This window comes from Salmo trutta, chromosome 16 (genome assembly GCF_901001165.1).
Source record: "Salmo trutta chromosome 16, fSalTru1.1, whole genome shotgun sequence".
Taxonomy (NCBI): domain Eukaryota; kingdom Metazoa; phylum Chordata; class Actinopteri; order Salmoniformes; family Salmonidae; genus Salmo; species Salmo trutta.
Window position 1 is genome coordinate 24,402,561 of NC_042972.1, and position 12,991 is coordinate 24,415,551.

At 40.4% G+C, this 12,991-nt stretch overlaps 1 protein-coding gene across 2 annotated transcripts in view; it reads left to right on the forward strand.

The window, feature by feature from the left end:
* The window catches only part of LOC115150365 (sodium- and chloride-dependent GABA transporter 2), a 51,208-nt gene extending 39,875 nt beyond the window's left edge, over nucleotides 1–11,333 (forward strand). For both annotated transcript variants that reach the window (XM_029693570.1, XM_029693571.1), the window contains exons 7-16: nucleotides 584–716; nucleotides 3,301–3,435; nucleotides 3,704–3,807; nucleotides 4,455–4,579; nucleotides 4,807–4,919; nucleotides 5,167–5,304; nucleotides 5,737–5,839; nucleotides 9,931–10,031; nucleotides 10,221–10,391; nucleotides 10,718–11,333. In XM_029693570.1, coding sequence (XP_029549430.1) covers nucleotides 584–716; nucleotides 3,301–3,435; nucleotides 3,704–3,807; nucleotides 4,455–4,579; nucleotides 4,807–4,919; nucleotides 5,167–5,304; nucleotides 5,737–5,839; nucleotides 9,931–10,031; nucleotides 10,221–10,391; nucleotides 10,718–10,876 — 1,282 coding nt within the window. In that variant the 3' untranslated portion in view covers nucleotides 10,877–11,333. The remainder of the gene's footprint in view (nucleotides 1–583; nucleotides 717–3,300; nucleotides 3,436–3,703; nucleotides 3,808–4,454; nucleotides 4,580–4,806; nucleotides 4,920–5,166; nucleotides 5,305–5,736; nucleotides 5,840–9,930; nucleotides 10,032–10,220; nucleotides 10,392–10,717) is intronic.
* The last annotated feature ends 1,658 nt before the right edge of the window (nucleotides 11,334–12,991 follow it).

Genomic DNA, 12,991 nt, shown 5'->3' on the forward strand with positions numbered 1-12,991 from the left:
TGCCAACTATCATGTTAACACACATCCTTCTAAACTAATTAAACCTAAAAGCACAAAAGTCTCATAGCAGTTTAAAATACTGTCAATGTGTTCAAAATAATACTTTATCAAGGCAAATCAATAGGACTCAATCCTTACAGTTGTATTGACTTTGGGAGTTTCTGCAGCTGCGGATTGAAGATGAGTCTAGAAAGTACAGAAGTTATCATACAGTTAGTGTCTGGCAGAATTTTTTTAGGAATTGCACAACTACAGTTTCTTCACTATTCTGTCTTTTCAATATGATATCTAAAACATCTCAAGATGTCTGTCTGTAAAATAGTGTTAAGGGAAGGCAGTGTGTCCAACCCAACCCTGTTCATGATGTCTGTTCTCAGGGATTAGTGTTTGGTTCAGACCACTTTGGAGAGATACTTTATTAATCCATAAAAAGACAGAAATTGGTCTAGACAACACAATTACAACCTTTTGAAGGGAGCAAATTATACATTAGTCAGGGTTACATTTTCAATACGTAGTATTTTTATTAAGCGTATGTGAACCCAGTGAGATTAAGAATGAAATGTGTCTGTGCTGTTTCCAGGCGCAGGGTGTTGAGCATCTCCACAGGGATAGAACAGATTGGTAGTCTGCGGTGGGAGCTGGCTCTGTGTCTGCTGCTGGCCTGGATACTCTGCTACTTCTGTGTCTGGAAAGGAGTGAAGTCTACTGGGAAGGTACAGGAGGCCAACAGTGCCTTGCAAAAGTATTAATCCCCCTTGGTGTTTTTCCTATTTTGTTGCATTACAACCTGTAATTTAAATTGAGTAATTTAGATTTTTATTTGGATTTCATGAAAGGGACATACACAAAATAGTCCAAATTGGTGAAGTGAAATGAAAAAAAAAACTTGTTTAAAAAAAAACACCATGGCATCACGCAGCCATTATACCGCTCAGTAAGGAGACGCGTTCTGTCTCCTAGAGATGAACGTACTTTGGTATGAAAAGTGCAAATCAATCCCAGAACAACAGCAAAGGACCTTGTGAAGATACTGGGGGAAACAGGTACAAAAGTATCTATATCCACAGTAAAACGAGTCCTATATCGACATAGATCGTGCTTTTTGGAGAAATGTCCTCTGGTCTGATGAAACAAAAATAGAACTGTTTGACCTTAATGACCATCGTTATGTTTGGAGGATAAAGGGGGAGGCTTGCAAGCTGAAGAACACCATCCCAACTGTGAAGCATGGGGGTGGCAGCATCATGTTGTGGGGGTGCTTTGCTGCAGGAGGGACTGGTGCACTTCACAAAATAGATGGCATCATGAAGATGGAAAATTATGTGGATATATTGAAGCAACATCTCAAGACATCAGTCAGGAAGTTAAAGCTTGGTCACAAATGGGTCTTCCAAATGGACAATGACCCCAAGCATACTTCCAAAGTTGTGGCAAAATGGCTTAAGGACAACAAAGTCAAGGTATTGGAGTGGCCATCACAAAGCCCTGACCTCAATCCTATAGAAAATATGTGGGCAGAACTGAAAAAGCGTGTGCGAGCAAGGAGGCCTACAAACCTGACTCAGTTACACCAGCTCTGTCAGGAGTAATGGGCCAAAATTCACCCAACTTATTGTAGGAAGCTTGTGGAAGGCTACCCACTGGGAATGTGATGAAAGCAATAAAAGCTTAAATAAATAATTCTCTCTGTCAGAGCTATCCTTGATAGCAGGAAAGGGTAGAGTCAAGTGCAGGAGACTGAGGGCCGTTTGAACAGATGTTTTAATAATCACTGAATAAATAAAGTCGCCACAAGGCAGGGTGCACAGAATATCCGACAGGAGGACAGTTCCAAAATACAAAACACACGGGGCGCAGCCCGGCAACCCTGATGCCTAAATCCAAAAATACGCGGTGTGGCTGAAGCAGCGCAAAATTCCGACTGTCACAAAGAACATGACATGAAACAATCCCGCACTAATTCCCAAACAAAAAGGACAAACTAAATACCCCCCCCCCCCCCACTAATGACTAACAAGGAACAGGTGCGGACCTAGACAGACAAAACCAAAAGACACAGAAACGTAGATCGGTGGCAGCTAGTAGGCCGGCGACGACGACCGCCGAGCACCGCCCGACCGGGGAGGGGCGCCACCTTCTGTGGACGCTGTGACGCTCTCTACTATTATTCTGACATTTCACATTCTTAAAATAGAGTGGAGATCCTAACTGACCTAAAACAAGTCAGGAATTGTGAAACTGAGTTTAAATGTATTTGGCTAAGGTGTATGTAAACTTCCGACTTCAACTGTAAGTAATTCAGAAGTCCAAAAATGGATGAAGCAGCTGCAGATTGCCCCTTTAAGTTTAAGTAAGAGTGGTTTTAAATTATTCAACCTACTTACCTGGAGTTGTGCAAACGCTTTCTTAAGCTAGCCCTATACCTGCAAACATTCCAGCACTGTTGCTCTCTGACATACATTTTTGCTTTATGTGCCAATTCACCATGGACATTGATATATTTTCCCAAAGGGAGCAATATGTTTTGTTTTTTATAAAGTGTTCCAACTAGAAGTGTGTCACATTTAGAATAATTTATTGCTTATACACTGAGTGTGCAAAACATTAGGAACATCTTCCTAATATAAAGTTGCATCCCCTTTTGCACTCAATTCGTCAGGCATGGACTCTACAAGGTGTCGAAAGCGTTTCACATGGATGCTGGCCCATGACTCCAATGCTTCCAACAGTTGTGTCAAGCTGGCTGGCTGTCCTTTGGGTGGTGGACCATTCTTGATACACACGGAAAACTGTTGAGCATGAAAACCCCTGCAGCGTTGCAGTTCTTGACACACTCAAACCGGTGCACCTGGCACCTACTACTATACCCCGTTCGAAGGCACTTAAATCTTTTTGGTTGCCAATTCACCCTCTGAATGGCACACATACACAAACCATGTCTCAGGGCTTAAAAATACTTCTTTAACCTGTCTCCTGCCTGAAGTGACTGAAGTGGATTTAACAAGTGACATCAATAAGGGATCATACATTTCACCTGGATTCACCTGGTCAGTCTATGTCATGGAAAGAGCAGGTGTTGCTAATGTTTTGTACACTCAGTGTAATATTCTCACTATTGCACTTCTTTAGTTTTATTAACATACATTTTGCTCTTTCTGAGGCTGACGTTAAGCACCTTGTTATATACCCACACTGTTATTTTCCCTTGATACAAACATCTTCTGAAAGGACTAAAATGTCTGTCATTGTGAATATGTTTGGTTATTTATTGTCAGGTAATATTTCTCCTCTTGATAGGTGGTGTATTTCACAGCTACCTTTCCCTATCTGATGTTGATCGTTCTATTGGCTCGGGGACTCACGTTACCTGGAGCTATTGATGGAATCAAGTTCTACCTCTACCCGGACCCTGCAAGACTGGTCGACCCACAGGTAAATAATGAGCTGTCATGCCCCTTAACATGTGTGCCAAATATCATAATTCCGTAACAAATAGGTGATGGCAATGTGGTTGTTGTAGTACCACAGGTATGTTTGGAGAGCAGCAGGTAAAACAGTAGATCAAGAAAATCATCGAAGATACCATGTGGGCAGGAAATGCAATGCATTGTCTGTGTTTTTATTACTCAATGTTTTTCAGCTCATGTTCTACCTTTAAAAAGGCTTCAAAGTGATGTATACTGTATGTGTACCATTGCAGGTATGGATGGATGCTGGAGCACAGGTGCTTTTCTCCTTTGGCATCTGTCAAGGGAGTCTGACTGCACTGGGCAGCTACAATCATTATAACAATGACTGCTATAAGTAAATACTTATATTTTATTCCCTGCCAGCTGGCTGTCTATTGTATTATCATTTTTTTAACCTTTTTTTGTGTCCTTCGGGAGGTTAACTAGCCTAGGATGTAGTGGATTTGGAAATGCCAAGTATTGTTTTTGAGCCTCACTCTGACAGTTTGAATTATGTCTGCCATTATGAAATTATTTTACACTTTTGGGTATTGGATATATACAGTATATTCTATACTATAATTTGGATCACTTCAGGAACTGTAGTGCTGAAACTGGCAATGGCTCTCAAGTGTCTCACAGTCTCTATAGGCCATGCCGTCCTTGGCCTGAGAGTCTGGGAGCCACACACTGTTAGCATTGATTCTGACTGACCCCTTAAAGGGCCTTTTCATACATCAGAGTGTCCATGGCTCAGGCTCAGGGGGGGGTCTGGCTCCTCACAGGAAGTTCTTTATCCTGGTTCACAAACAAGTGAGACAGAGAGGCGACTTAAAAGCCTGCCCCTCTTTATTGTCAATTGTCTGAAGGTTTAGCTTATCTCAAATGTAGTTATTTGAATTCCTGTACAGAGTAAATTTACTCAGACCTTAGGCGCAATCCATGAGATTTGGCCTGAGCTGATCTTACCTTAACTTTTCTTACCTTTTACCTCATTTATAGGGACACGTTTGTGCTGTGTTTGGTGAATGGAGGATCAAGCTTCGTTGCTGGGTTTGCTATCTTCTCTGTGTTGGGCTTCATGTCATATGAACAGGGGCTGCCCATATCTGAAGTTGCAGCATCTGGTAAGAGTACCACTAACTTCATTGCCTGGTGCCAGATCACTTTGTGCTGTCTTGCCAATTCCTCGTGACAATGACCATAGGAGTTGGGAAGACAACACAAACAGATCCGGGGCCACCACTAACTTCCATAGTTTACCACTAACTTCTATACTTAACAATACTTCCAGAGTTTATGGTTATTTATTTTGTATGAGAATGAAAAAGTGCATGTGTCCACATTGCTACAGGTCCTGGCCTGGCGTTCATAGCCTATCCTCGTGCCGTGGCCATGATGCCTTTACCTCAGTTGTGGTCCATATGTTTCTTTGTCATGGTCATCTTGCTGGGTGCTGACACACAGGTGAGACAACAAAGGTTCAACCACATCGAAGTTAGATTAATCATTCTTGAAATATTATCTATATGAGGCTACATTAGTAGGATAACCTTTTATTATTTTGTGTCTGATTTCATTGTTATTTATTACAGATGGTAAATTATTTTTATTGTTAGGATTTTTGAGTCAAGTGACGGAGCTTAATGTTGTTCATGCAACTTTGTGAGTAGGAGTAGAGGATGACTTGGCCCCTCTCTGCCCCTGGTCACAGTTTGTCAGTCTGGAGTGCCTGATGACCTCTGTGACAGACATGTTCCCCACCGTGTTTCGAAGGGGGTACCGTCGAGAGCTGCTGCTGCTTTGTCTCTGCTCTGTCTGCTTCTTCCTGGGACTTCTTCTGGTCACAGAGGTGAGTGTCTCACTACACAAGACTTCACTCTTTTTCTCCCTTCATTCTGGCTGTGTTTTTCTGGTCTATAGTTGTCAAGCACTGGAACAAAGTTATGTCCTGACCTAGCCAATGTCTCAACACTGTCTTAGTATACCAGTCTAGTGAGACCGCTGATAGGGCCCCCCCACCCCTTTACCAGAAGTTGAAACGTGTTAAGCTGCTTTCCTGGGGGTATATGAATATTTTATTCTCACACTCTGTGAGAAAGGCTAACATCTTAAGTCCTCCTGGTACTATACATACTATTGGTTACTATTTTCTAGAGAATCACATACCCTATATCATGTACCTTTGATTAACATTTTGTGATCAGCCGATACCAGTGTATCGTCCGATTAGACGATTAGTCATAGTTTCACACTGTACGATCATGTCTGTTCTCTGTTGCAGGGAGGGTTATATTTTCTACAACTTTTTGACCATTACGTGTGCAGTGGCAACAATCTCCTTCTGCTCTCTGTCTGCCAGTCAATAGCAATCGGTTGGATTTATGGTAAGTCCTCAAGATTCTCTGGTAATAACAATGAAATAATGTGTCTCTTCAGAAGTTAGTTATTCGCCCTAAGCGTCCATTCAGTTCCTGTTTTGGGTTATGATTTATCCTTAGAGAGGAATTAATTTATGTTGAAATATTTTGACTTTCTAAGACGGGTTTGAATTATTTTGGATTAAGGATGTTGTGGATACGTCTATCTAAACGTGTGCCCCCAAGTTCCCTCATTTTGCCACATGTAGACAGACCAGAAGGTTGAGCATCTAGGAACGTTGCTCAAATGTCATGCAATATGATTTTGTCCCATGACAGCACGTGTTAGTGCAGTCTACATTGTCTTTGAATAATACTGTATATCACTTTGAAATCTTCAAATGCCAAATGATCTTACATTTTGCTCAGTTGATATACTATTCTTTCTAAACGATCACTCAGAAAGTGGCCTAAGTACTTTTAAAGCAAGAGGCACAGAAGCCAGAACAGATATTCAATAAAGTTGATTCTTAAATCTCTCATAGGGACTTCTAAAGTGCAGTTCCTCTGATGTTCTTTGTGGGTTTTCAGTGTTTTAAAGTCCCAGGTGCTTAATTCAGTCTTTTGTGAAATAATTGTACACTTGTTCCTCAAGCCTATTCAATAACACTATTCAAACAATGACTGGATATATGTCTTCTATATGTCCTCTTGATTTCGCCCTCTTAGTCCTTAATCAGTAAAATTCTAGACATTGTCTCTGCTTAGGTTTAATCTTTATGTGCTCTTTGTTCTGTCCATCACGTTTGTCAGCTGTGTATAATACTTCCTTAGACTTTCCCCAATGAGGATATAAGCTTGATGGCATCCTGGTCTCTTGAAAAAGGATGTCTGCTGTCACAGCTACTTTGGCTTTGATTGCAAAACAGAAAAGCCTTAACCATTGACAGACTAAATATGTGCAAACGCACAAGAAAACCTTTAGATCCACATGGGTTTAACATAAGTTTTCATTAGGGTCAATTTCACTCATGTGCAGAGTGATGATGTTCAATTATGTAATCTTGAACGCTTTTATAAGATACTACTTTTAAGATAAACATAACAATGCAAGTCATGGCATGCTATTGCAAATTGTGTCAATTTGACTAACTTTGAAAATATTTATTGCTTTATGGAAATAAACTGTCATTGGTTGTGAAACATGGATAGCCCCTCTCCCTTGGGCTGTGGGTGTGTGGGTCATGAAATGATCTTGTTCATTGTTTTAGTATACTCAATCCAGGTTTATCTTTCAGATAGGTAATGGTGTTATTTAAATAACATTTATTTACTAACATTGCCCTCAAACTGACCCCAGACATGAATCTTTCACTCCATTTGAAACATTGGAGGCAGTCTGCTGGCATGGGAAGTATTGGGTTTCAGTGTGGTCACAGCCAGACCGTGTATGTCTCTGTGGGGAATTTACAAAGATGGCAGGCAACTGTGCTGTCAGAAAAAGAAACCACCCTCAGTGTGCACCTAATGTAATACAATTAACATTAATATCAAGTGAAGCAACATGTTATGAGACCTTGTTCACATGGATAGCTGGTAAATGAGATAACTGTAGTAACGATTCAAACATTGTTATGAAGGTTCTAACCAAATGGCATGGTAATAAATACAGGTATGCTGGCGCTACAAAGTGTTTCTGTAGGAATGAGGTGCGTGTTAGGGTAAATACTGTAGATCCTAGAAGTATTCTAATGAGAGGGAAGGAGACAGGAACACCTGAGGATGAGTCTCCTGACCTCTTACTGGAAAACGTATAGGAATACTATGGACTGAAAGGGGATATCTTGGCCGTATGTATGTATGTATGTATGTATGTATGTATCAAGTGTCTCAGCGTAGGAGTGCTGCACTAGGATCAGGTCCCCCCTGTTCGTGTAATCATATTCATTTTGATCTAAAAGGCTAAACGGATCCTAAATCAGCACTCCTAGTCTGAGAATCTTAATACATATGGCCCCCGGCCTTTCCTGACACACCCGATGCAGCAGGTAGGAACGTATCCAGAAATTATGTCAAAAGTCATGTCAGATCTGCTGCAATCCTGTCAAAAATTGTTATAACACCTTGGGTGCTGACTAGATAATTGTTTTACCTTTGATTTATGATGGGAATATAATTGATATGATACTTCATTATGGAGAAGCCATCCATAAGTTTGACTGAACATTATATATCTACCTGATATGTCCTTACCTACAGTTGAAGTCGGAAGTTTACATACACCTTAGCCAAATACATTTAAACTCCGTTTTTTACAATTCCTGACATTTAATCCTAGAAAGAAATCCCTGTCTTAGGTCAGTGAAGATCACCACTTTGTTTTAAGAATGTGAAATGTTGGAATAATAGTAGAGAGAATGATTTATTTCAGCTTTTATTTCTTTCATCACATTCCCAGTGGGTCAGAAGTTTACATAAACTCAATTAGTATTTGGTAGCATTGCCTTTAAATTGTTTAACTTGGGTCACAAGTTTCGGGGAGCCTTGTCACACGTTTCGGGGAGCCTTCCACAAGCTTCCCACAATAAGTTGGGTGAATTTTGGCCCATTCCTCCTGACAGAGCTGGTGTAACTGAGTCAGGTTTGTAGGCCTCCTTGCTCGTACACGTTTTTTCAGTTCTGCCCACAAATGTTCTATAGGATTGAGGTCAGGGCTTTGTGATGGCCACTCCAATACCTTGACTTTGTTGTCCTTAAGCCATTTTGCCACAACTTTGGAAGTATGCTTGGGGTCATTGTCCATTTGGAAGACCCATTTGCGACCAAGCTTTAGCTTCCTGACTGATGTTTTGAGATGTTGCTTCAATATATCCACATATTTTTCCATCCTCATGACGCCATCTATTTTGTGAAGTACACCAGTCCCCCCTGCAGCAAAGCACCCCCACAACACGATGCTGCCACCCCTGTGCTTCACGGTTAGGATGGTGTTCTTCAGCTTGCAAGCCTCCCCCTTTTTCCTCCAAACATAACAATGGTCATTAAGGCTAAACAGTTCTATTTTTGTTTCATCAGAACAGAGGACATTTCTCCAAAAAGTACAATTTTTGTCCCCATGTGCAGTTGCAAGCCATTGTCTGGCTTTTTTATGGCGGTTTTGGAGCAGTGGCTTCTTCCTTGCTGAGAGGCCTTTCAGGTTATGTTGATATAGGACTCGTTTTAGTGTGGATATATATACTTTTGTACCTGTTTCCCCCAGTATCTTCACGAGGTCCTTTGCTGTTGTTCTGGGATTGATTTGCACTTTCCGCACCAAAGTACGTTCATCTCTAGGAGACAGAACGCATCTCCTTCCTGAGCAGTATGACGGCTGCGGTGTCCCATGGTGTTTATACTTGCGTACTATTGTTTGTACAGATGAACCTGGTACCTTCAGGCGTTTGGAAATTGCTCTCAAGGATGAACCAGACTTGTGGAGGTCTACAATTTTCTTTCTGAGGTCTTGGCTGATTTCTTTTGATTTTCCAATGATGTCAAGCAGAGGCACCTCGTTTGAAGGTAGGCCTTGAAATACATCCACAGGTACACCTCCAATTGACTCAAATGATGTCAATTAGCCTATCAGAAGCTTCTAAAGCCATGACATCATTTTCCGGAATTTTCCAATCTGTTTAAAGGCACAGTCAACTTAGTGTATGTAAACTTCTGACCCACTGGAATTGTGATACAGTGAATTACAAGTGAAATAATCTGTCTGTAAACAATTCTTGGACAATTTACTTGTGTCATGCACAAAGTAGATGTCCTAACCGACTTGCCAAAACTATAGTTTGTTAACAAGCTATTTGTGGAGTTGTTGAAGACGAGTTTTAATGACTATAACCTAAGTGTATGTAAACTTCCGACTTCAACTGTATCATCCTAGCTGAACCCTTGATTGGTCTTAAAATTCTTGTGTTTCAGATTAAACCTTTAAAAGCTTCACTCTGAGCAAATTCAGAGCAAGAACTTAACAATTCAGACTGATACTCATTGAAAATCATATAAATGAATTTCCTGAATTTGTTGAAGTGTAAACGAAGTCGACCCAAACTCTGTGTTATACTTTTTATTTACAGGAGTGGATCGTCTCTATGACAACATAGAAGATATGATTGGGTATCGTCCCTGGCCAGTGATTAAGTACTGTTGGCTTTACGTCACCCCTACAGTCTGTTTGGTGAGTGGTTGGCTCACAGTTTTGTCAAAAATCCTTCTTCAAGGAATATATACATAAAAAAATTAACTGTAATATTATGGTTTTAATATGAATGATATTATCTCATGCAACATGCCTAAAAAAACAATACAAATCCTTAACAATTCATGATAGAATGACATGCCTATGTTATTATTTGTTTCTCTTCAGGGTACATTCATCTTTTCCTTGGTACAATACAAGCCCCTAAAGTTCAACAAAACCTATTTGTACCCTGACTGGGCATATGCATTGGGGTGGTTCCTGGGGCTCGCCTGTGTGGCTCTGGTGCCTCTGTGGATGATCTGGAAGGTCTATCGGTCCAAACTGACAGTCTGGCAGGTAAGACTACTGTCAATGGTGGTAGTTGATACAATGGTTAGATACAATTTTCATGAGAATACGAAAGTGGCAAGGAAATGCAATCTTCCTGTGCCCACGGCATACAATGCTTGGTAAACTATTTACAAAGATTACAACCTAATAACGTAGAACCATAGAAATAGGGATTTATACTTCAGTAATGACTTCGAGCTTACCAAAAATGTACATTTTGCAAAATCACAGAAATGTCATTTAGATTGTTTGGATTTATTACTCTTCTTTGATCAGCACTGTGAAATGCATGTTATTGGATTTCTGTTTTTATCGACGACCTGCTTTCACAGAGCCTAAAACAGCTATGTCGCCCAGAAACCAACAAGGCCCTCAACCAGAAGCAGCAAACTCCTGAACAGTGCCCTCTGAACCCAGATTCCATTCTTAATCCAACCGCAAATCATGAGTATAAGGGAAGTGGCGTAGTTGAGCTAGAGATGCACACATGACACCTTGCTAATTTGAAAACATGATACATAGTACTTTTGATATGATATTTTCAGTGCCCAATTAAACAGTCCATACTAGTATTGTATATTTTAGGAATATTGTATTTTTCTTTCTCCAGATCTCAGATATTGTATTGAGGTAATTTATTTCTTACCTCAGCTATTCTACCTATTCTGTATATAGGACCAACCTTAGTGGTGGATGGCAACCATATTTTTGGGATAGGACATTTATAAATGTTATTTGCACTGTGAGTTTTCAAATACTTTTATCTTTTCAAATACTTTTAAGATGTGAAATGACTACTACGTAGATGGTGACGACATAATGATGGGGTATGTGTCACGTCCTGACTAGTATAAGGGGTTATTTGTTATTGAAGTTTGGTCAGGGCGTGGCAAGGGGTGTTTGTTTAGTGTGTTTCGGGGTTTTTGGTTTATGTTCTATGTTTTCTATTTCTATGTGGTTTTCTAGTTTTTCTATGTTAGTTTTGTCAATGACCTCCAATCAGATGCAGCTGTTTGTTGTTATCTCTGATTGGAGGCCATATTTAAGTGTGTTTGTTTTCACTTGTGGTTGTTTCCTGTTTAGTCTGAGCACCTTACGGGACTGTTATCATCGTTATTTTGTTTAAGTGTGTTACCGTCAATAAATACGAAGATGAGCAATATACCCGCTGCATATTGGTCCGATGATTTCTCCTCTTCAGGCGACGAAGTTTATGACAGTATGTTTTAAAGGTTATTCTAAATTGTTTTAAATGTGCATACAGCAAACATTGATTAGCAACTTAGAAAGTTAAGCAGGAACGAAGATAGCAGGATTTGAGAAACCAAGCTGAAACTGATGAGAGAAAATGGATAAGCAGCAGGAATTGAGCATCTATGGTAGTAGACTGTTTCTGGGCATCTGAAGGAAACATTGGCATGGGGCCACAGTGTCTTCTGATCCCTCCTGTCTCGGCCTCTAGTATTTATGCTGCAGTAGTTTATGTGTCGGGGGCTAGGGTCAGTCTGTTACATCTGGAGTATTTCTCTTGTCTTATCCGGTGTCCTGTGTGAATTTAAATATGCTCTCTCTAATTCTCTCTTTATCTCTTTCTGTCTTTCTCTCGGAGGACCTGAGCCCTAGGACCATGCCTCAGGACTACCTGGCATGATGACTCCTTGCTGTCCCCAGTCCACCTGGCCGTGCTGCTGCTCCAGTTTCAACTGTTCTGCCTGCGGCTATGGAACCCTGACCTGTTCCCGGACGTGCTTGTTGCACCCTCGACAACTACTATGATTATTGTTATTTGACCATGCTGGTCATTTATGAACATTTTAACATCTTGACCAGGTTCTGTTATAATATCCACCCGGCACAGCCAGAAGAGGACTGGCCACCCCTCATAGCCTGGTTCCTCTCTAGGTTTCTTCCTAGGTTTTTGCCTTTCTAGGGAGTTTTTCCTAGGGAGTTTTTCCTAGCCACCGTGCTTCTTTCACCTGCATTGCTTGCTGTTTGGGGTTTTAGGCTGGGTTTCTGTACAGCACTTTGAGATATCAGCTGATGTACGAAGGGCTATATAAATACATTTGATTTGATTGGCAGTATTCTCCTCAGATGTGTCAAATCAGTATTTAACAGGACAGTCCATCTGGAGGTAATTTTGCAGGAATTCACCAAAGGCATAAAAGCAGTATATCATCCCTCAAAGACAAGGTCTTATGGAACTCTATGTATGGAAATCCACATCTTATGGAACTCCAGAAGCACATTAAGGGAAGTTCAATTCCCTGCAGGACACAAATAAATTATCCAACCATTAGCACCTTGGATTTGACAGATAAAGATCATTGATAATTGTCTGAATAACGCCCCAATTATTTAGTTAGTATATTAAATGACAGACATGATATGATGTGGAAAGGTGCGAAATTATGTCGTTAAACTGTCAATTACAATTATCGTGAAACTGATCTGATTAAGGTATTTTGTAATACTCTTTTGTAACTCTGTTATGATACATTACAAAATTATTTTATAAAACAGTTTTATAACACTAGCCTTTGAATCAGTTATTTCCATTCTAAATATTGTTGATGATATAATCATTGACAATCGGCCTTTAAACT